Genomic DNA, 24,557 nt, shown 5'->3' on the forward strand with positions numbered 1-24,557 from the left:
TGAGCTCCTTTTATCTCCTTTAGAAGGCACCGCAGGTTTTACCAATATCCATCAATGTTTAACCTAACAGAACTATATTCAAGAACACAAGGTAAATGATCTGATTGAAGGTCTGACCTTTTTAACAAATACTATACGATGACTCAAGAAGTTATTAGTACGTCATCAAAGAGTCAAACAAATTGTTAATTATGCACATAGTTGACCACATTCATTTATTTGTTTGTCTCCCATTTTAAGGCAATATATGCATTTTTAACTGACACTTTTATCCAAAGTGACTTTCAATTAAGTTACATCACCAAAATTTAACAAATCATTCAAGTAGATCAAGTTAGCAGATACCCTGAGCTGCTTCAAGTGCTACATTTCACAACAATAAGAGACAAAGACTGATTTGAAGGTTTTAATTCACCACGGTGCAGTCTGAACAGATGAGTTTTAGGTCTGCAACAGATTGTCAATGGGGAGCTCAGGTTGCAACAATAATTATAGTAAAGCACTATTCTTATTAAGGTTACAAAGTGTTTTTTTAAAGGAGTCATCACCTGGAAATCGCAATTTCTCTTGTTAAAACATGCATATCTGTGTTTGACCTCAGTTGAAACTTGCCTGAATGGCTGGAGTTTGAAAGTGGCGCCGTTTTTTCGCTTCTGCTCTTTTTCCGAACAGGAATAGCACACAAGGGTGTGCATTCCTAAAGCACGAGATTTTGATTCTGCGCCTTCGGTGACGTCACCGTGGCGGCTACTTGCATAAGCCCACCCCTCTTTCACCACCCAACCCCGCCCCGTCCGCTACCTGAAATCGCCGAAGCGCCGCCATTATGTTTTGGAGTCTGCATGCAGGCAAGCCCCCCCGGCTCTGTCCTTCCTGCGGCGAATCAACGTGCGCCTCATTACATATTATACAATGCACATCCGGACCAGTCAAAACCTTGCGCGTAATCTCGCGTGATAAAATCGCGGTACGAAAAAGGGTCAGAACAAGCTCAATGTTTGATTAAAATTTTTTTTTTTTTTTCTAATAAGTTTTACGAATTGATCCAAAGCGATCCAAGGGGGGCTGGATACGTATAAAACCAGGTGATGACTCCTTTAAACAGCAGTTAAAACAACAATAGAATTAAATGCTGACAGTCTGATCTTAGCGGGTGACTTTTTTCAACATAATATGATTTTTTTCATTACTTTTTTGGACATAACTATACTTTAAATCATTTTGTGACTTTTTTCTGGACTTTTTTCGGTATACTATTCTAGGACTTTTTTCAGGACTTTTTCCGACATACTATACTATGATTTTTTTTTTCGATATGCTATACTACGACTTATTCGTGACGTTTTACGACATCTATACTATGACTTTTTTCGACATACAAAACTATCATTACATCAGTGATGTAGTAATAGTATTGTTTCAACATGTTAATGATCTTGTACCCAATGCTTAACATGGGACCCCATGGAAGGAAGGTGTGCACCACTGATGAGTGATGTATTGTATGATGTATTGCAAATACATTACGCATTTCTAAAGAATAACCTATAACTTGGTTGACTGTTGATTGAGACTTTCTGTCCTTGTGGAGGCGTCCTTTCTGAAAGACAAATTTCAGAAAAAAAAACAGATTCAGATGCACAACTAAGATCTATCCTTGATGAAAGGAGGACATGTAAGAGAATTGTCTAGTGATAAATATGATGGAGCATATTCACCTGTTGTCCTCGGCCTCATCGGCTGATTCAGGAAGCTCTCTCCTCCTGGTCTCGGGAAGCAGGAAGCAGAGAGCTCCACTGGCCAGTGTCAGGCTGCTGTAGACCGTGGTGGGTATGACCCAGTGGTACACGGCCAGCAGGTTGAGCAGTGGAGCTAGTAATGCACCTACTCTCCCTGACATGGATCCTAAAGCTGTGGCTGTTTGTCTGAAAGGGGGCATTATAACAGTTATAACACTTCCACATATTGATCAAATAGCTAACAACCAATTTGCTTACTCTTAGTGTGTTTAAACACTCAATGTATTGACCTTTCACTTGTAATTTGTCAAGGCACTGAGCAGGCTAATGAAGTAATTTACTGTATTTTTAAATGCTGCTTCGCCCTGGTCATGAAAGTTTGCACAAAAAGACAAAAATATAAACTGTGAACATCTACCTAACAGATGTGGGAAACAACTCCTGCATGTAGACACCACATACAGCACCAGCCCAGGTCAGGAAAAAACGAGCTGCGATAGCTAAACATGTAACAGCAATAGCATACCCTGAGAAGATATAAAAACAACAAAAAAACATTAAACTTCACATAAACTGAATTGTCATTTTGCTTACAAAGTCAAATGGTTTACCTTGAGGAACAGCAGGAATAAATATGCAAGAGACGCCTCCTGTGAGAAGTGTTGATATGAGTGAAAGTCTTCTTCCACAAACCTCCATCAGCCACATGGCGGATAAAATAGCTGGTATTTCAATAGCACCAAACAACGCCTGTGTCAAGAAGACGTTCATGCCGAAGTTTTCCATATTAAAGTACAGGTTGTAGAAGGCGAGGTTCGATGAAAACCTCAAGAAACAGAAGATGTCCTGCATTAAAACTTGGCTAATTGAACATGAACGATACAAATATAATGAATGTCTTCTACATCACAATATTTTTTTTAAATTTATATTTCAACCTACCATCCCAATAATATAATGAAGAAATATTTGGTCAGGCGAGGCGATCTGAGAATAATTAGTATACCTCCTTTGTGCACGGGATCTTTCATTTCAATCTGCAGGAAAAATTATTATAATGTATTACTATTTTATTATAGTAAATTATTACCTTTCAATAAGAGGCACTTCATATTTAACTGAGAATAAGTAAAAAAAAAAACTAAAAAAAAAAAACTAAACTCATACTAATAGTAACAGCTTTTTCAAGATGAATTAATCGTTAACAAAACAAAAAAGAAAAAAAAGAACGGAATCATTGAACTAAAATTGACCAAAAAATGATTAACTACACAATTAAATCAGCTTGAAAAAAGTGATTTGATATATTAATAAGCAATTAAATTAGTATCAAATGAAAAATAAAAATGCAACTGATGAGTAGGCAATGGAATTTGAATCAAAATAAGTATTAATATCCACTGAAATTAATAGTCTACACAAATGATACATACATAATAAATATGTATTTATTATTTTTTAAATATCTTTCCAAGTTTTATAAATTAGTCATATATTTTTATCCTGTTATTCTTGTTGGATTCATGTCACACAAGCTTTAAGTTTCAGTACGTTGTCCAACAGAGAGTCTGGAACGGTGCGTTTGTTGATGGCTGCTGCCTTGACAATCAGCTGTTTGGCCTCTTCTGTCCTTCCTCTGCTTAACAGCCATCTGGCCGACTCAGGAATGAACCTGGTAGAAACAAGGACAGTGGCTCTTTAACAACAGTAACTTACAAGTCAAACAATAAAAGAAAATTTAAAAAATGTTCATGCACACCATATGTAGATACTGATAACTGCAAATGGGGCCACAGTTACTAGTTGAGCCAGTCTCCAGTTTCGGATGCCGTAAATCACACCGGCGAGGATACACTGTCCCACTGCAGAAAACAGCTGAGCCATGCAAAATCCCCATGATCTCTTGGTTGGCCCGATCCACTCAGTGGCTGCAATCGGGAAAATGAAAAACATTGGTTGTAAAATCAATGGTGGCGAAAGATTTAAAGGTCTTATTGAAAAACAACTCAAATGATCAGACAAATCAGAAAATATATAAACTACGATCAAAAATACTGTTTGATTTTGTTCGATCTGTGGTGGTAAGCTGATTAGCCAGACATGCTAACATTGGCTACGTAAGATCAGACAATCCCTTCTTTACAGCTTCTTTTTCATGCAACAAAGATGGCAACTGTCATTTTCCAATACAAACAGCCTTTGTGTGAGTTTCTCATAATAAATATGTATAAATTCAGTATACATACCCAGTATTATACAGTTGATTCGATATCCTCCAGCTCCGATTCCCACCAAGAATTGAGATACTAAATATAAGTAAACATTGGGGCTTAACGCTGTTGTTACAATAAATATGGTTATTGCAACTGCTGGAATTTGAGTTGCTCGCTTGCGACCAAACCTGCAACAGAAAGAGATGGACAAAGTTCTACAGATACTGGTAGATGGTATCAATCATATTGTTTGGCATCAATGTAAACAAACACTCTAACATTATGTTCACCCAGTCAATGCAACACAACAGTCAGTATCACAATGCTGCATTTTTAGGTATTTGTGTTTGTCTCGAGTAGATTTCATCATATTGTGGGGACTCGCCTCCTATCTGGTCCCCAAACTGCCAGATGAAATGTCTATGTGAAGATTACAATCGTTTTAGAGTTAAAATAGAGCTGGAACAAGAGTATGTAGCTTCTGTATGGTGACCGAGTTAAACAGAATAGTCAGGTGGAACATAATGTAGCAGATTTGATATAAAATACAAAGAATTCTTTTTTCTGGTATCAACATATAACCAGATCACACATATTTGTTTTTTCTTTGTATTTGTGGAAGCATAAATTTGCTGTAATTTTAGATGGTACGAATCTTACCAAATTGCATTTTCTTTCTTCACTTCATAGTCAAAAAAGCCCACAATTCATTCCTGTATGAAATACTTACGATTCAGCAAAAGGACCAAATATGAGTGTACCAACAAGAACACCAGCCATGAACACTGCTTGTATCATTTTGACAAAGTTGGCGTTTCCACAAACGAGATCAAACTGTTAAAAAAAGAACAGAGTTCCATGAAGGCAAATTATTAATGTTTGCATTTATTTGTAATACTTGTCTCGTGACTTACATCGGTGACTATGGTGGCCTCGTACAGCGTGTCGTTGTACACCCATCCGGTCTGGCACCCCGTGGTCTCGTTGAGTCCGTACTCCCTAATGGCACCGATGTCCCAGTCCACGGGGACAAACATGCGACACCTGCTGAAGGTCCCATCGTCCTCCCGGGGCAGAGTCAGGTTCAGCTGCTCCTCAGTGGTCAGGTAAGAGTCGGCCTCAAGGATCCAGTCCGTGTTACAGTGTCGATCCGGATCAGACTGGAGAAAAAGAAAACTTGCAAAAAGGAAAGACTGGAGGAAATATGGAAAGCAAAGTGCAAACAGATTGAGCTGCTGGAATAATCCAAATTCTCCGATGTATCTCAGGATCTCTCCGAAATCAGCCATGTTGATGTTATCTCCTTTATGTTGAGCTCCTTTTATCTCCTTTAGAAGGCACCACAGGTTTTACCAATATCCATCAATGTTTAACCTAACAGAACTATATACAAGAACACAAGGTAAATGATCTGATTGAAGGTCTGACCTTTTTAACAAATACTATACTATGACTCAAGAAGTTATTAGTACGTCATCAAAGAGTCAAACGAATTGTTAATTATGCACATAGTTGACCACATTCATTTATTTGTTTGTCTCCCATTTTAAGGCAATATATGCATTTTTAACTGACACTTTTATCCAAAGTGACTTTCAATTATGTTACATCACCAAAATTTAACAAATCATTCAAGTAGATCAAGTTAGCAGATACGCTGAGTTGCTTCAAGTGCTACATGTCACCACAATAAGAGACAAAGACTGATTTAAATGTTTTTAATTCACCACGGTGCAGTCTGAACAGATGAGTTTTAAGGTCTGCAACAGATTGTCAATGGGGAGCTCAGGTTGCAACAATAATTATAGTAAAGCACTATTCTTATTAAGGTTACAAAGTGTTTTTTTGAACAGCAGTTAAAACAACAATAGAATTAAATGCTGACAGTCTGATCTTAGCGGGTGACTTTTTTCAACATAATATGATTTTTTTCATTACTTTTTTGGACACAACTATACTTTAAATCATTTTGTGACTTTTTTCTGGACTTTTTTCGGTATACTATTCTAGGACTTTTTTCAGGACTTTTTCCGACATACTATACTATGATTTTTTTTTTCGATATGCTATACTACGACTTATTCGTGACGTTTTACGACATCTATACTATGACTTTTTTCGACATACAAAACTATCACTACATCAGTGATGTAGTAATAGTATTGTTTCAACATGTTAATGATCTTGTACCCAATGCTTAACATGGGACCCCATGGAAGGAAGGTGTGCACTACTGATGAGTGATGTATTGTATGATGTATTGCAAATACATTACGCATTTCTAAAGAATAACCTATAACTTGGTTGACTGTTGATTGAGACTTTCTGTCCTTGTGGAGGCGTCCTTTCTGAAAGACAAATTTCAGGAAAAAAAACAGATTCAGATGCACAACTAAGATCTATCCTTGATGAAAGGAGGACATATAAGAGAATTGTCTAGTGATAAATATGATGGAGCATATTCACCTGTTGTCCTCGGCCTCATCGGCTGATTCAGGAAGCTCTCTCCTCCTGGTCTCGGGAAGCAGGAAGCAGAGAGCTCCACTGGCCAGTGTCAGGCTGCTGTAGACCGTGGTGGGTATGACCCAGTGGTACACGGCCAGCAGGTTGAGCAGTGGAGCTAGTAATGCACCTACTCTCCCTGACATGGATCCTAAAGCTGTGGCTGTTTGTCTGAAAGGGGGCATTATAACAGTTATAACACTTCCACATATTGATCAAATAGCTAACAACCAATTTGCTAACTCTTAGTGTGTTTAAACACTCAATGTATTAACCTTTCACTTGTAATTAGTCAAGGCACTGAGCAGGCTAATGAAGTGATTTACTGTATTTTTAAATGCTGCTTCGCCCTGGTCATGAAAGTTTGCACAAAAAGACAAAAATATAAACTGTGAACATCTACCTAACAGATGTGGGAAACAACTCCTGCATGTAGACACCACATACAGCACCAGCCCAGGTCAGGAAAAAACGAGCTGTGATAGCTAAACATGTAACAGCAATAGCATACCCTGAGAAGATATAAAAACAACAAAAAAACATTAAACTTCACATAAACTGAATTGTCATTTTGCTTACAAAGTCAAATGGTTTACCTTGAGGAACAGCAGGAATAAATATGCAAGAGACGCCTCCTGTGAGAAGTGTTGATATGAGTGAAAGTCTTCTTCCACAAACCTCCATCAGCCACATGGCGGATAAAATTGCTGGTATTTCAGTAGCACCAAACAACGCCTGTGTCAAGAAGACGTTCATGCCGAAGTTTTCCATATTAAAGTACAGGTTGTAGAAGGCGAGGTTCAATGAAAACCTCAAGAAACAGAAGATGTCCTGCATTAAAACTTGGCTAATTGAACATGAACGATACAAATATAATGAATGTCTTCTACATCACAATATTTTTTTTTAATTTATATTTCAACCTACCATCCCAATAATATAATGAAGAAATATTTGGTCAGGCGAGGCGATCTGAGAATAATTAGTATACCTCCTTTGTGCACGGGATCTTTCATTTCAATCTGCAGGAAAAATTATTATAATGTATTACTATTTTATTATAGTAAATTATTACCTTTCAATAAGAGGCACTTCATATTTAACTGAGAATAAGTAAAAAAATAAAATAAAAAAAAAACTAAACTCATACTAATAGTAACAGCTTTTTCAAGATGAATTAATCGTTGTTAACAAAACAAAAAAGAAAAAAAAGAACGGAATCATTGAACTAAAATTGACCAAAAAATGATTAACTACACAATTAAATCAGCTTGAAAAAAGTGATTTGATATATTAATAAGCAATTAAATTAGTATCAAATGAAAAATAAAAATGCAACTGATGAGTAGGCAATGGAATTTGAATCAAAATAAGTATTAATATCCACTGAAATTAATAGTCTACACAAATGATACATACATAATAAATATGTATTTATTATTTTTTAAATATCTTTCCAAGTTTTATAAATTAGTCATATATTTTTATCCTGTTATTCTTGTTGGATTCATGTCACACAAGCTTTAAGTTTCAGTACGTTGTCCAACAGAGAGTCTGGAACGGTGCGTTTGTTGATGGCTGCTGCCTTGACAATCAGCTGTTTGGCCTCTTCTGTCCTTCCTCTGCTTAACAGCCATCTGGCCGACTCGGGAATGAACCTGGTAGAAACAAGGACAGTGGCTTTTTAACAACAGTAACTTACAAGTCAAACAATAAAAGAAAATTTAAAAAATGTTCATGCACACCATATGTAGATACTGATAACTGCAAATGGAGCCACGGTTACTAGTTGAGCCAGTCTCCAGTTTCGGATGCCATAAATCACACCGGCGAGGATGCACTGTCCCACTGCAGAAAACAGCTGAGCCACGCAAAATCCCAACGATCTCTTGGTTGGCCCGATCCACTCAGTGGCTGCAATCGGGAAAATGAAAAACATTGGTTGTAAAATCAATGGTGGCGAAAGATTTAAAGGTCTTATTGAAAAACAACTCAAATGATCAGACAAATCAGAAAATATATCAACTACGATCAAAAATACTGTTTGATTTTGTTCGATCTGTGGTGGTAAGCTGATTAGCCAGACATGCTAACATTGGCTACGTAAGATCAGACAATCCCTTCTTTACAGCTTCTTTTTCATGCAACAAAGATGGCAACTGTCATTTTCCAATACAAACAGCCTTTGTGTGAGTTTCTCATAATAAATATGTATAAAGTCAGAATACATACCCAGTATTATACAGTTGATTCGATATCCTCCAGCTCCGATTCCCACCAAGAATTGAGATACTAAATATAAGTAAACATTGGGGCTTAGGGCTGTTGTTACAATAAATATGGTTATTGCAACTGCTGGAATTTGAGTTGCTCGCTTGCGACCAAACCTGCAACAGAAAGAGATGGACAAAGTTCTACAGATACTGGTAGATGGTATCAATCATATTGTTTGGCATCAATGTAAACAAACACTCTAACATTATGTTCACCCAGTCAATGCAACACAACAGTCAGTATCACAATGCTGCATTTTTAGGTATTTGTGTTTGTCTCGAGTAGATTTCATCATATTGTGGGGACTCGCCTCCTATCTGGTCCCCAAACTGCCAGATGAAATGTCTATGTGAAGATTACAATCGTTTTAGAGTTAAAATAGAGCTGGAATAAGAGTATGCAGCTTCTGTATGGTGACCGAGTTAAACAGAATAGTCAGGTGGAACATAATGTAGCAGATTTTATATAAAATACAAAGAATTCTTTTTTCTGGTATCAACATATAACCAGATCACACATATTTGTTTTTTCTTTGTATTTGTGGAAGCATAAATTTGCTGTAATTTTAGATGGTACGAATCTTACCAAATTGCATTTTCTTTCTTCACTTCATAGTCAAAAAAGCCCACAATTCATTCCTGTATGAAATACTTACGATTCAGCAAAAGGACCAAATATGAGTGTACCAACAAGAACACCAGCCATGAACACTGCTTGTATCATTTTGACAAAGTTGGCGTTTCCACAAACGAGATCAAACTGTTAAAAAAAGAACAGAGTTCCATGAAGGCAAATTATTAATGTTTGCATTTATTTGTAATACTTGTCTCGTGACTTACATCGGTGACTATGGTGGCCTCGTACAGCGTGTCGTTGTACACCCATCCGGTCTGGCACCCCGTGGTCTCGTTGAGTCCGTACTCCCTAATGGCACCGATGTCCCAGTCCACGGGGACAAACATGCGACACCTGCTGAAGGTCCCATCGTCCTCCCGGGGCAGAGTCAGGTTCAGCTGCTCCTCAGTGGACAGGTTAGAGTCGGCCTCAAGGATCCAGTCCGTGTTACAGTGTCGATCCGGATCAGACTGGAGAAAAAGAAAACTTGCAAAAAGGAAAGACTGGAGGAAATATGGAAAGCAAAGTGCAAACAGATTGAGCTGCTGGAATAATCCAAATTCTCCGATATATCTCAGGATCTCTCCGAAATCAGCCATGTTGATGTTATCTCCTTTATGTTGAGCTCCTTTTATCTCCTTTAGAAGGCACCGCAGGTTTTACCAATATCCATCAATGTTTAACCTAACAGAACTATATTCAAGAACACAAGGTAAATGATCTGATTGAAGGTCTGACCTTTTTAACAAATACTATACGATGACTCAAGAAGTTATTAGTACGTCATCAAAGAGTCAAACAAATTGTTAATTATGCACATAGTTGACCACATTCATTTATTTGTTTGTCTCCCATTTTAAGGCAATATATGCATTTTTAACTGACACTTTTATCCAAAGTGACTTTCAATTAAGTTACATCACCAAAATTTAACAAATCATTCAAGTAGATCAAGTTAGCAGATACGCTGAGTTGCTTCAAGTGCTACATTTCACAACAATAAGAGACAAAGACTGATTTGAAGGTTTTAATTCACCACGGTGCAGTCTGAACAGATGAGTTTTAGGTCTGCAACAGATTGTCAATGGGGAGCTCAGGTTGCAACAATAATTATAGTAAAGCACTATTCTTATTAAGGTTACAAAGTGTTTTTTTAAAGGAGTCATCACCTGGAAATCGCAATTTCTCTTGTTAAAACATGCATATCTGTGTTTGACCTCAGTTGAAACTTGCCTGAATGGCTGGAGTTTGAAAGTGGCGCCGTTTTTTCGCTTCTGCTCTTTTTCCGAACAGGAATAGCACACAAGGGTGTGCATTCCTAAAGCACGAGATTTTGATTCTGCGCCTTCGGTGACGTCACCGTGGCGGCTACTTGCATAAGCCCACCCCTCTTTCACCACCCAACCCCGCCCCGTCCGCTACCTGAAATCGCCGAAGCGCCGCCATTATGTTTTGGAGTCTGCATGCAGGCAAGCCCCCCCGGCTCTGTCCTTCCTGCGGCGAATCAACGTGCGCCTCATTACATATTATACAATGCACATCCGGACCAGTCAAAACCTTGCGCGTAATCTCGCGTGATAAAATCGCGGTACGAAAAAGGGTCAGAACAAGCTCAATGTTTGATTAAAATTTTTTTTTTTTTTTCTAATAAGTTTTACGAATTGATCCAAAGCGATCCAAGGGGGGCTGGATACGTATAAAACCAGGTGATGACTCCTTTAAACAGCAGTTAAAACAACAATAGAATTAAATGCTGACAGTCTGATCTTAGCGGGTGACTTTTTTCAACATAATATGATTTTTTTCATTACTTTTTTGGACATAACTATACTTTAAATCATTTTGTGACTTTTTTCTGGACTTTTTTCGGTATACTATTCTAGGACTTTTTTCAGGACTTTTTCCGACATACTATACTATGATTTTTTTTTTCGATATGCTATACTACGACTTATTCGTGACGTTTTACGACATCTATACTATGACTTTTTTCGACATACAAAACTATCATTACATCAGTGATGTAGTAATAGTATTGTTTCAACATGTTAATGATCTTGTACCCAATGCTTAACATGGGACCCCATGGAAGGAAGGTGTGCACCACTGATGAGTGATGTATTGTATGATGTATTGCAAATACATTACGCATTTCTAAAGAATAACCTATAACTTGGTTGACTGTTGATTGAGACTTTCTGTCCTTGTGGAGGCGTCCTTTCTGAAAGACAAATTTCAGAAAAAAAACAGATTCAGATGCACAACTAAGATCTATCCTTGATGAAAGGAGGACATGTAAGAGAATTGTCTAGTGATAATTATGATGGAGCATATTCACCTGTTTTCCTCGGCCTCATCGGCTGATTCAGGAAGCTCTCTCCTCCTGGTCTCGGGAAGCAGGAAGCAGAGAGCTCCACTGGCCAGTGTCAGGCTGCTGTAGACCGTGGTGGGTATGACCCAGTGGTACACGGCCAGCAGGTTGAGCAGTGGAGCTAGTAATGCACCTACTCTCCCTGACATGGATCCTAAAGCTGTGGCTGTTTGTCTGAAAGGGGGAAAGGGGGCATTATAACAGTTATAACACTTCCACATATTGATCAAATAGCTAACAACAAATTTGCTTACTCTTAGTGTGTTTAAACACTCAATGTATTGACCTTTCACTTGTAATTTGTCAAGGCACTGAGCAGGCTAATGAAGTAATTTACTGTATTTTTAAATGCTGCTTCGCCCTGGTCATGAAAGTTTGCACAAAAAGACAAAAATATAAACTGTGAACATCTACCTAACAGATGTGGGAAACAACTCCTGCATGTAGACACCACATACAGCACCAGCCCAGGTCAGGAAAAAACGAGCTGTGATAGCTAAACATGTAACAGCAATAGCATACCCTGAGAAGATATAAAAACAACAAAAAAACATTAAACTTCACATAAACTGAATTGTCATTTTGCTTACAAAGTCAAATGGTTTACCTTGAGGAACAGCAGGAATAAATATGCAAGAGACACCTCCTATGAGAAGTGTTGATATGAGTGAAAGTCTTCTTCCACAAACCTCCATCAGCCACATGGCGGATAAAATAGCTGGTATTTCAATAGCACCAAACAACGCCTGTGTCAAGAAGACGTTCATGCCGAAGTTTTCCATATTAAAGTACAGGTTGTAGAAGGCGAGGTTCGATGAAAACCTCAAGAAACAGAAGATGTCCTGCATTAAAACTTGGCTAATTGAACATGAACGATACAAATATAATGAATGTCTTCTACATCACAATATTTTTTTTAAATTTATATTTCAACCTACCATCCCAATAATATAATGAAGAAATATTTGGTCAGGCGAGGCGATCTGAGAATAATTAGTATACCTCCTTTGTGCACGGGATCTTTCATTTCAATCTGCAGGAAAAATTATTATAATGTATTACTATTTTATTATAGTAAATTATTACCTTTCAATAAGAGGCACTTCATATTTAACTGAGAATAAGTAAAAAAAAAAACTAAAAAAAAAAAACTAAACTCATACTAATAGTAACAGCTTTTTCAAGATGAATTAATCGTTAACAAAACAAAAAAGAAAAAAAAGAACGGAATCATTGAACTAAAATTGACCAAAAAATGATTAACTACACAATTAAATCAGCTTGAAAAAAGTGATTTGATATATTAATAAGCAATTAAATTAGTATCAAATGAAAAATAAAAATGCAACTGATGAGTAGGCAATGGAATTTGAATCAAAATAAGTATTAATATCCACTGAAATTAATAGTCTACACAAATGATACATACATAATAAATATGTATTTATTATTTTTTAAATATCTTTCCAAGTTTTATAAATTAGTCATATATTTTTATCCTGTTATTCTTGTTGGATTCATGTCACACAAGCTTTAAGTTTCAGTACGTTGTCCAACAGAGAGTCTGGAACGGTGCGTTTGTTGATGGCTGCTGCCTTGACAATCAGCTGTTTGGCCTCTTCTGTCCTTCCTCTGCTTAACAGCCATCTGGCCGACTCAGGAATGAACCTGGTAGAAACAAGGACAGTGGCTTTTTAACAACAGTAACTTACAAGTCAAACAATAAAAGAAAATTTAAAAAATTTTCATGCACACCATATGTAGATACTGATAACTGCAAATGGGGCCACAGTTACTAGTTGAGCCAGTCTCCAGTTTCGGATGCCGTAAATCACACCGGCGAGGATGCACTGTCCCACTGCAGAAAACAGCTGAGCCACACAAAATCCCAACGATCTCTTGGTTGGCCCGATCCACTCAGTGGCTGCAATCGGGAAAATGAAAAACATTGGTTGTAAAATCAATGGTGGCGAAAGATTTAAAGGTCTTATTGAAAAACAACTCAAATGATCAGACAAATCAGAAAATATATCAACTACGATCAAAAATACTGTTTGATTTTGTTCGATCTGTGGTGGTAAGCTGATTAGCCAGACATGCTAACATTGGCTACGTAAGATCAGACAATCCCTTCTTTACAGCTTCTTTTTCATGCAACAAAGATGGCACCTGTCATTTTCCAATACAAACAGCCTTTGTGTGAGTTTCTCATAATAAATATGTATAAATTCAGTATACATACCCAGTATTATACAGTTGATTCGATATCCTCCAGCTCCGATTCCCACCAAGAATTGAGATACTAAATATAAGTAAACATTGGGGCTTAGGGCTGTTGTTACAATAAAAATGGATATTGCAACTGCTGGAATTTGAGTTGCTCGCTTGCGACCAAACCTGCAACAGAAAGAGATGGACAAAGTTCTACAGATACAGGTAGATGGTATCAATCATGTTGTTTGGCATCAATGTAAACAAACACTCTAACATTATGTTCACCCAGTCAATGCAACACAACAGTCAGTATCACAATGCTGCATTTTTAGGTATTTGTGTTTGTCTCGAGTAGATTTCATCATATTGTGGAGACTCGCCTCCTATCTGGTCCCCAAACTGCCAGATGAAATGTCTATGTGAAGATTACAATCGTTTTAGAGTTAAAATAGAGCTGGAACAAGAGTATGTAGCTTCTGTATGGTGACCGAGTTAAACAGAATAGTCAGGTGGAACATAATGTAGCAGATTTGATATAAAATACAAAGAATTCTTTTTTCTGGTATCAACATATAACCAGATCACACATATTTGTTTTTTCTTTGTATTTGTGGAAGCATAAATTTGCTGTAATTTTAGATGGTACGTATCTTACCAAATTGCATTTTCTTTCTTCACTTCATAGTCAAAAAAGCCCACAATTCATTCCTGTATGAAATACTTACGATTCAGCAAAAGGACCAAATATGAGTGTACCAACAAGAACACCGGCCATGAACACTGCTTGTATCATTTTGACAAAGTTGGCGTTTCCACAAACGAGATCAAACTGTTAAAAAAAGAACAGAGTTCCATGAAGGCAAATTATTAATGTTTGCATTTATTTGTAATACTTGTCTCGTGACTTACATCGGTGACTATGGTGGCCTCGTACAGCGTGTCGTTGTACACCCATCCGGTCTGGCACCCCGTGGTCTCGTTGAGTCCGTACTCCCTAATGGCACCGATGTCCCAGTCCACGGGGACAAACATCCGACACCTGCTGAAGGTCCCATCGTCCTCTCGGGGCAGAGTCAGGTTCAGCTGCTCCTCAGTGGTCAGGTTAGAGTCGGCCCCAAGGATCCAGTCCGTGTTACAGTGTCGATCCGGATCAGACTGGAGAAAAAGAAAACTTGCAAAAAGGAAAGACTGGAGGAAATATGGAAAGCAAAGTGCAAACAGATTGAGCTGCTGGAATAATCCAAATTCTCCGATGTTCCTCAGGATCTCTCCGAAATCAGCCATGTTGATGTTATCTCCTTTATGTTGAGCTCCTTTTATCTCCTTTAGAAGGCACCACAGGTTTTACCAATATCCATCAATGTTTAACCTAACAGAACTATATTCAAGAACACAAGGTAAATGATCTGATTGAAGGTCTGACCTTTTTAACAAATACTATACTATGACTCAAGAAGTCATTAGTACGTCATCAAAGAGTCATACGAATTGTTAATTATGCACATAGTTGACCACATTCATTCATTTGTTTGTCTCCCATTTTAAGGCAATATATGCATTTTTAACTGACACTTTTATCCAAAGTGACTTTCAATTAAGTTACATCACCAAAATTTAACAAATCATTCAAGTAGATCAAGTTAGCAGATACGCTGAGTTGCTTCAAGTGCTACATTTCACAACAATAAGAGACAAAGACTGATTTGAAGGTTTTAATTCACCACGGTGCAGTCTGAACAGATGAGTTTTAAGGTCTGCAACAGATTGTCAATGGGGAGCTCAGGTTGCAACAATAATTATAGTAAAGCACTATTCTTATTAAGGTTACAAAGTGTTTTTTTAAACAGCAGTTAAAACAACAATAGAATTAAATGCTGACAGTCTGATCTTAGCGGGTGACTTTTTTCAACATAATATGATTTTTTTCATGACTTTTTTGGACATAACTATACTTTAAATAATTTTGTGACTTTTTTCTGGACTTTTTTCGGTATACTATTCTAGGACTTTTTTCAGGACTTTTTCCGACATACTATACTATGATTTTTTTTCAATATGCTATACTACGACTTATTCGTGACGTTTTACGACTTCTATACTATGACTTTTTTCGACATACAAAACTATCACTACATCAGTGATGTAGTAATAGTATTGTTTTAACATGTTAATGATCTTGTGCCCAATGCTTAACATGGGACCCCATGGAAGGAAGGTGTGCACCACTGATGAGTGATGTATTGTATGAAGCAAATGCATTACGCATTTCTAAAGAATAACCTATAACTTGGTTGACTGTTGATTGAGACTTTCTGTCCTTGTGGAGGCGTCCTTTCTGAAAGACAAATTTCAGGAAAAAAAACTGATTCAGATGCACAACTAAGATCTATCCTTGATGAAAGGAGGACATATAAGAGAATTGTCTAGTGATAAATATGATGGAGCATATTCACCTGTTGTCCTCGGCCTCATCGGCTGATTCAGGAAGCTCTCTCCTCCTGGTCTCGGGAACCAGGAAGCAGAGAGCTCCACTGGCCAGTGTCAGGCTGCTGTAGACCGTGGTGGGTATGACCCAGTGGTACACGGCCAGCAGGTTGAGCAGTGGAGCTAGTATTGCACCTACTCTCCCTGACATGGATCCTAAAGCTGTGGCTGTTTGTCTGAAAGGGGGAAAGGGGGCATTATAACAGTTATAACACTTCCACATATTGATCAAATAGCTAACAACCAATTTGCTAACTCTTAGTGTGTTTAAACACTCAATGTATTAACCTTTCACTTCTAATTTGTCAAGGCACTGAGCAGGCTAATGAAGTAATTTACTGTATTTTTAAATGCTGCTTCGCCCTGGTCATGAAAGTTTGCACAAAAAGACAAAAATATAAACTGTGAACATCTACCTAACAGATGTGGGAAACAACTCCTGCATGTAGACACCACATACAGCACCAGCCCAGGTCAGGAAAAAACGAGCTGCGATAGCTAAACATGTAACAGCAATAGCATACCCTGAGAAGATATAAAAACAAAACATTAAACTTCAAAACATTAAACTTCACATAAACTGAATTGTCATTTTGCTTACAAAGTCAAATGGATTACCTTGAGGAACAGCAAGGATAAATATGCAAGAGACGCCTCCTGTGAGAAGTGTTGATATGAGTGATAGTCTTCTTCCACAAACCTCCATCAGCCACATGGCGAATAAAATAGCTGGTATTTCAATAGCACCAAATAAGGCCTGTGTCAAGAAGACGTTCATGCCGAAGTTTCCCATATTCCAGTACAGGTTGTAGAAGGCGAGGTTCAATGAAAACCTCAAGAAACAGAAGATGTCCTGCATTAAAACTTGGCTAATTGAACATGAACGATACAAATATAATGAATGTCTTCTACATCATAATGTTTTTTAAAAATGTATATTTCAACCTACCATCCCAATAATATAATGAAGAAATATTTGGTCAGGCGAGGCGATCTGAGAATAATTAGTATACCTCCTTTGTGCACCGGATCTTTCATTTCAATCTGCAGGAAAAATTATTATAATGTATTACTATTTTATTATAGTAAATTATTACCTTTTACCTTTGTTTCCCATGGCCTCTCCGGGAACCATCACCTTACCGTGGTGGAGAGGTTTGTGTGTCCCTATGACCCTGAGGCCAGTGTTGTCTGGAGCTTTGTGCTCCTGGTAGAGGTTACCATAGCAAATTGGTCTCAGGTGAGGGGCCAGACTAAGAATGGTTCAAAAGACACCATGAATAATCGAGGAAGAAGAGGAGTGACCCGGCCCGGAGGAAGCCCGCGGCCCCCGTCTGGATACCAAGCCCAGAGGGAGGGCCCGTCAGCGAGCGCCTGGTGGCCGGGCTTGCCACAACTTACTCACAAATCCCCAGCTGAGTGCCGCTGTGTTGGAGTTTACCCCGGTGGAAGAGAGGGCCACCTCCCTATGCCTGCGGGTTATGGGGGGGAAAACTCTGACCTGTTTGTGCATATGCAACAAACAGCTGCTCGAGTATTCGGCCTTCTTCGAGACCCTGAATGGAGTCCTGCATGGGGTTCCAGTAGGGGACTCCATAGTTCTGCTGGGAGACTTCAACACGCATGTGGGCAATGATAGAGATACCTGGAGCAGCGTGATTGGGAGGAACGGCCTCCCTGATCTAAATCCGAGTGGTCGTTTGTTATTGGACTTCTGTGCTTGTCATGGACTGTCCATAATGAACACCATGTTGGAACATAAGGATGCTCATAAGTGTACGTAGTACCAGAGCACCTAGGCTAAAGGTCGATGATCGATTTTGTGATCGTTTAGTCGGATCTGAAGCTGCATGTTTTGGACACTCGGGTGAAGAGAGGGGCGGAGCTGTCAACTGATCACCACCTGGTGGTGAGTTGGGTCAGAGGGTGGGGGAAACCTTTGGACAGACCTGGTAAGCCCAAACGAGTAGTGCGGGTGAACTGGGATCGGCTGGAGGAGCCCCCTGTTCGAGAGTTTTTCTGGCATCCCTGTGGAGGTTGGGGGCATCGAACCTGAGTGGGCGATGTTCAAAGCCTCCAGTGCCGAAGTCGGGCGGTGAGCTGTGGGCTAAAGGTCTTAGGTGTCTCAAGGGGTGGTTACCCCTGAACATCGTGGTGGACACCGGTGGTCAGGGAAGCCATCCGACTGAAGAAGTTATTCCGGAATGTTATCTCAAAAGACTCCAGAGGCAGTTGCAAGGTACCGACAGGCCTGAAGTGCTGCAGCCTCTGCCATGAGAGAGGCAAAGCAGCGGGGTGTGGGAGGTGATCGGAGTAGCAATGAAGAAGGACTTTTGGTCGCCACCAAGGTGCTTCTGGAAAACCGTCCGGCACCTCAAAAGGCGGAAACGGGGAACCATCCAAGTTGTATACAGTAAGGATGGGACACTGTTTACCTCAACTGAGGAGGTAATCGGGTGGTGGAAGGAGCACTTTGAGGAACTCCTGAATCTGACCAACACGCCCTCTACGGTAGAGGCAGAGTTGGAAGCTGATGGAGGATCATCGACAGTTTCCCTGGCGGAAGTCACTGAAGTAGTCAAACAACTCCTCAGTGGCAAAGCCCCAGGGATTGATGAGATCCATCCATACATTCTGAAGGCTTTGGTGGTTGAGGGGTTGTCTTGGATGACATGTCTCTTCAACATTGCGTGGAAGTCAGGGACAGTGCCTATGAAGTGGCAGACCGGGGTGGTGGTCCCCCTGTTCAAAAAGGGGGACCAGAGAGTGTGTACCAATTACAGGGGTATCACACTACTCAGCCTCCCTGGTAAAGTCTACTCCAAGGTGCTGGAAAGGAGGGTTCGGCCGATAGTCGAACCTCTGATTGAAGAGCAACAATGCAGGTTCCGTCCTGGCCGTGGAACAACGGACCAGCTCTTTACTCTCGCAAGGATCCTGGAGGGGGCCTGAGAATATGCCCATCCAGTCTGCATGTGTTTTGTGGACTTGGAGAAGGCGTTTGACCGGGTTCCTCGGGATATTTTGTGGGAGGTGCTGCGGGAGTATGGGGTGAGGGGGTAACTTCTTAGGGCCATCCAATCTGTACTCCCAAAGTGAGAGCTGTGTCGGGTACTCGGCAGTAAGTCAAACTTGTTTTCAATGGGGGTTGGCCTCCGCCAGGGCTGCGCTTTGTCACCAATCTTGTTTGTGATATTCATGGACAGGATATCGAGGCATAGTCAGGGTGAGGAGGGTTTGAAGTTCGGTGTGCTTCGGATCTCATCGCTGCTTTTTGCGGATGATGTGGTCCTGCTGGCATCATCAGTCTGTGACCTCAAGCACTCACTGGATCGATTCCCAGTCGAATGTGAAGCGGTCTGGATGAGGATCAGCACCTCTAAATCTGAGGCCATGGTGCTCAGCAGGAAACTGGTGGATTGCCTGCTCCAGGTAGGGAATGAGTCCTTACCCCAAGTGAAGGAATTCAAGTACCTCGGTGTCTTGTTCACAAGTGAGGAGACAATGGAACGTGAGATTGGCCAGAGAATCAGAGCAGCGGGGGCGGTATTGCAATCGCTATACTGCTCCGTTGTGACGAAAAGAGCTGATCCGGAAGGCAAAGCTCTACGAACTACCGGTCAATGTTCGTTCCTACCCTCATCTATGGTCACGAGGGATGGGTCATGACGGAAAGAACTAGATTGCGAGTACAAGCGGCCGAAATGAGTTTCCTCAGGAGGGTGGCTGGCGTCTCCCTTAGAGTTAGGGTTAGAAGCTCAGTCATCCGTGAGGGACTCGGAGTAGAGCGGCTGCTCCTTTGCGTTGAAAGGAGACAGCTGAGGTGGTTCGGGCATCTGGTAAGGATGCCCCCTGGGCACCTCCCTAGGGAGGTGTTTCAGGCACGACCAGCTGGGAGGGGGCCACGGGGAAGAACCAGGACTAGGTGGAGAGATTATCTCCACACTGGCCTGGGAACACCTCGGGATCCCCTAGTCAGAGTTGGCTGATGTGACCTGGGAAAGGGAATTTTGGGGTCCCCTGTTATAGCTGCTGCCCCCTCGACCCGACACCGGATAAGCGGTAGACGATGAATAAATGAATGATTTACCTTTTAATAAGAGGCACTTCATATTTAGCTGAGAATAAGTAAAAAAAATACTAGTACTAGTAACAAATACAAAGAAATTAATTGTTATACAGTAATAAAACAGAATGACTATCAAAGAACAGATAGGACATAATTATATAAATAAAATTGACAAATAAACTACACAATTAAATCAGTTTGAAACAAGTGATTTGATATATTCATAAGCAATTGAATCAATATAAAATGAAAAATAAAATTAACTGAGTAGGCAATTGAATGTGAATCAAAATAAGTAGTAATAACCACTGAATTTATTTCAAATATCTTTCCAAGTTTTATAAATTAGTAATACATTTTTTCCTGTTATTTTTGTTGGATTCATGTCACACAAGCGTTACGTTTCAGTACCTTGTCCAACAGAGAGTCTGGAACGGTGCGTTTGTTGATGGCTGCTGCCTTGACAATCAGCTGTTTGGCCTCTTCTGTCCTTCCTCTGCTTAACAGCCATCTGGCCGACTCAGGAATGAACCTGGTAGAAACAAGGACAGTGGCTTTTTAACAACAGTAACTTACAAGTGAAACAATAAAAGACAATTTAAAAAAATGTTCATGCACACCATATGTAGATACCGATAACTGCAAATGGAGCCACAGTTACTAGTTGAGCCAGTCTCCAGTTTCGGATGCCGTAAATCACACCAGCGAGGACGCACTGTCCCACTGCAGAAAACAGATGAGCCACGCAAACTCCCCATGATCTCTTGGTTGGCCCGATCCACTCAGTGGCTGTGATCGGGAAAATGAAAAACATTGGTTGTATTTCGTTTATTGGTTCATTCAAAACAGGGAACATGTAAGGTTCATTAATTACACGGAGTAAAAAGATGGCTTGTACCAGATTATAGCTAAAAGCCAATTTCCATCTGCAGTCCCTGGGGATTGTAAATACAATGGTGGCGAAAGATTCTTAAGGTCTTATTGAAAAACACAACTCAAATGATCAGACAAATCAGAAAATATATCAACTACGATCAAAAATACTGTTTGATTTTGTTCGATCTGTGGTGGTAAGCTGATTAGCCAGACATGCTAACATTGGCTACATAAGAAAAGACAATCCATTCTTTACAGCTTCTTTTTCATGCAACAAAGATGGCAACTGTCATTTTCCAATACAAACAGCCCTTGTGTGAGTTTCTCATAATAAATATGTATAAAGTCAGTATACATACCCAGTATTATACAGTTGATTCGATATCCTCCAGCTCCGATTCCCACCAAGAACTGAGATACTAAATATAAGTAAACATTGGGGCTTAGCGCTGTTGTAACAATAAATATGGTTATTGCAACTGCTGGAATTTGAGTTGCTCGTTTGCGACCAAACCTGCAACAGAAAGAGATGGACAAAGTTCTACAGATACAGGTAGATGGTATCAATCATGTTGCTTGGCATCAATGTACACAAACACTCTAACATTATGTTCAACCAGTTAATGCAAAACAACAGCCAGTATCACAATGCTGCATTTTAGGTATTTGTGTTTGTCTTAAAATAGATTTGTAATTTTATGAATAAACACAATTTGACTTTAAGGTAAAATATATTCATGATTTGTTTTTAAATCCCTTACCTGTTGCTGAATTAAATAATTCAAACACAAATATGTTTTTTCTTTGTATTTGTTATGAAAGCATTATTTGCTGTAATTTTAGATGGTATGAATCTTTCGAAAGTGCATTTTCTTTCTTCACTTCGTAGACAAAAAAGCCCACAATTCATTCCATATAAAATACTTACGATTCAGCAAAAGGACCAAATATGAGGGTACCAACAAGAATACCGGCCATGAACACTGCTTGTATCATTTCGACAAAGTTGGCGTTTCCACAAACGAGATCAAACTGTTAAAAAAAGAACAAAGTTCCATGAAGGCAAATTATTAATGTTTGCATTTATTTGTAATACTTGTCTCGTGACTTACATCGGTGACTATGGTGGCCTTGTACAGCGGGTCATGGTACACCCATCCGGTCTGGCACCCCGTGGTCTCGTTGAGTCCGTACCCCCTAATGGCACTGATGTCCCAGTCCACGGGGACAAACATGCGACACCTGCTGAAGGTCCCATCGTCCTCCCGGGGCAGAGTCAGGTTCAGCTGCTCCTCAGTGGTCAGGTTAGAGTCGGCCTCAAGGATCCAGTCCGTGTTACAGTGTCGATCCGGATCAGACTGGAGAAAAAGAAAACTTGCAAAAAGGAAAGACTGGAGGAAATTTGGAAAGCAAAGTGCCAACAGATTGAGCTGTTGGAATAATCCAAATTCTCCGATGTTCCTCAGGATCTCTCCGAAATCAGCCATGTTGATGTTATCTCCTTAATGTTGCGCTTTCAAGAAGACACTGCAGGTTTTAACTATATCTATCAATGTTTAACTGACTTATATTCAAGAGCACATAACTGATTTGACTGAAGGTCACCAGATGTATACACCCAGTGCTTGACTTGGAATAAAAAAGGTGCCAGTACTCTAAATCAGCAACTGCACAGCACGAGCGCTTGTGGCTCTCATGGATACCATGTGATTTTGCCTGGTTTACCTAGATAAACCCTATACTAGTTGATCATTTTCACACACACATTTCTCTGTAAAAAAAATAATAAAAAACTTCAATCCGTATCTTCACATTTATTTTGTTCATATTTTTGTACAGGAAAATATTGTTTGTCTAAATGGATATGTACAGTGAGACGGCAGCTATGTGTGGTTTTATTGTAGCTACTTGCTTTCTGCTTGCTTGTTTGCTCTGTCGCTCAACTTGCTTGCCCGAGAGAGAGAGAGAGAGAGAGAGAGAGAGAGAGAGAGAGAGAGAGAGAGAGAGAGAGAGACAGAGAAAGAGAATCACAACTTAGATACTCACTCTTGAATTCCTCTGTCTAGTCCTCTCCATCCAGAGAGGGTGACCGGTTTTATTTTTCCATTTCTGCTCCCTGTACATAAATAGATTATGATAATAGATTGTCAGATAATAGATTGTCAGATTCGCGTCGCGAAGATTTTGGCTGAGGCTATATTAGAGAATTTACGGTATGCCCTGAAATGCATTCGACTGACGGCAAGTGTGGAGAGACAGTGCGCCGCAGCCTCCCGCAAGCTCTCGAGAATCTTTTAAACTGAATCTTGTCGATCTAAAATGAAGACAGATTCATCAACTGCATAGCTTATTATAGGTATCCACAACATGATAAAAGAACTACAATATACGTACCTAGATGCGTCATGAGGTGGCGGTACGCTGTAAGAAGTAACGGTAAGCAGATGGGTAAAAATCAGAAGTCCCGGTACTGCGTACTGGTGAGTACCGGCCCAATTCAAGCACTGTATACACATGAAATAAAAAAAAAACGCAGTGAATATGTTTTTTTTTTCCGTATCAGAGTCATTTCTTGACTGTTTACCTGTTTTATGATACAAGTATGTTTTGGAATAGTTGCTGCAATCTCCATGGAATTTAATTTTCCATAGTCCAAATTAATGTATGATCTCAAATTTTGAAATTTGCTTTGCCCAATCTGCTCGACACTAGTAGTAATATAAAATCCAGGGCTCTGACCAGATCACCCAAGAATTTGAATAGATGTATATTAGATGTCTTTCCGTCTGGAGGCGTCTGGTTTAAATCTGGGTGTTTTCAGGAGACGTGTTAGCCCAACGCCTTATGCATTTTTAATTATATTTGTATACGTATATATTGTTTATACATACAGCTAAAGCACAGATGAGATGTTAAATATGCTAGATGCTAATAGCAAATTCTGCGCTTCCCCAAGTCTGCAAGTCCCCACCTTTTAGTGCATTGTCTCTTTGATATACAGTACTGTATATCCCTTGCCTTCAAGATTACATGTACAGATTAAACAGTGCTGCTTGGAACAAAGCCATGTCATTGGATAAATTCCTCGGGTTGCCATTTAGCAAAACAAAGGGCGAACAAGCTAGCAAGCTTGGGGCCTAAACTGTGGCTACAAAGGGCCAGGGCAGTTTTAACAACTGAACATTTTAGAACATTCAGCT

At 39.6% G+C, this 24,557-nt stretch overlaps 4 protein-coding genes across 4 annotated transcripts; all 4 read right to left on the reverse strand.

The window, feature by feature from the left end:
• Positions 1-1,530: 1,530 nt before the first annotated feature.
• On the reverse strand, positions 1,531-5,241 carry LOC311011997 (solute carrier family 22 member 13-like; the record flags this gene model as incomplete). Its single annotated transcript, XM_084007257.1, has 8 exons — positions 1,531-1,600; positions 1,719-1,925; positions 2,158-2,776; positions 3,291-3,411; positions 3,499-3,667; positions 3,986-4,140; positions 4,683-4,786; positions 4,867-5,241. 6 exons carry the CDS (start codon positions 5,239-5,241, stop codon positions 2,678-2,680), a joined length of 1,023 nt encoding a protein of 340 aa, XP_083863383.1. The 3' UTR covers positions 1,531-1,600; positions 1,719-1,925; positions 2,158-2,677.
• A 989-nt stretch (positions 5,242-6,230) lies between these two features.
• On the reverse strand, positions 6,231-9,942 carry LOC311011791 (solute carrier family 22 member 13-like; the record flags this gene model as incomplete). Its single annotated transcript, XM_084006919.1, has 10 exons — positions 6,231-6,300; positions 6,419-6,625; positions 6,858-6,939; positions 7,180-7,265; positions 7,382-7,476; positions 7,992-8,112; positions 8,200-8,368; positions 8,687-8,841; positions 9,384-9,487; positions 9,568-9,942. 10 exons carry the CDS (start codon positions 9,940-9,942, stop codon positions 6,246-6,248), a joined length of 1,449 nt encoding a protein of 482 aa, XP_083863045.1. The 3' UTR covers positions 6,231-6,245.
• A 1,567-nt stretch (positions 9,943-11,509) lies between these two features.
• Positions 11,510-15,218, reverse strand: LOC311011792 (solute carrier family 22 member 13-like; the record flags this gene model as incomplete). Its single annotated transcript, XM_084006920.1, has 9 exons — positions 14,838-15,218; positions 14,654-14,757; positions 14,107-14,111; positions 13,470-13,638; positions 13,262-13,382; positions 12,717-12,747; positions 12,129-12,210; positions 11,682-11,888; positions 11,510-11,564 (listed from the first exon to the last, which is right to left on the reverse strand). The coding sequence occupies exons 1-9, from the start codon at positions 15,210-15,212 to the stop codon at positions 11,510-11,512; spliced, it is 1,149 nt and encodes a 382-aa protein (XP_083863046.1). The 5' UTR covers positions 15,213-15,218.
• Positions 15,219-16,076: 858 nt separating this feature from the next.
• On the reverse strand, positions 16,077-22,844 carry LOC311011888 (solute carrier family 22 member 13-like; the record flags this gene model as incomplete). Its single annotated transcript, XM_084007080.1, has 10 exons — positions 16,077-16,263; positions 16,382-16,588; positions 16,829-16,937; positions 17,031-17,245; positions 17,362-17,456; positions 20,893-21,013; positions 21,102-21,270; positions 21,717-21,871; positions 22,286-22,389; positions 22,470-22,844. The coding sequence occupies 10 exons, from the start codon at positions 22,842-22,844 to the stop codon at positions 16,209-16,211; spliced, it is 1,605 nt and encodes a 534-aa protein (XP_083863206.1). The 3' UTR covers positions 16,077-16,208.
• Positions 22,845-24,557: the final 1,713 nt, after the last annotated feature.

Source organism: Eutrigla gurnardus (assembly GCF_963514095.1).
Source record: "Eutrigla gurnardus genome assembly, chromosome: 4".
Classification (NCBI taxonomy): domain Eukaryota; kingdom Metazoa; phylum Chordata; class Actinopteri; order Perciformes; family Triglidae; genus Eutrigla; species Eutrigla gurnardus.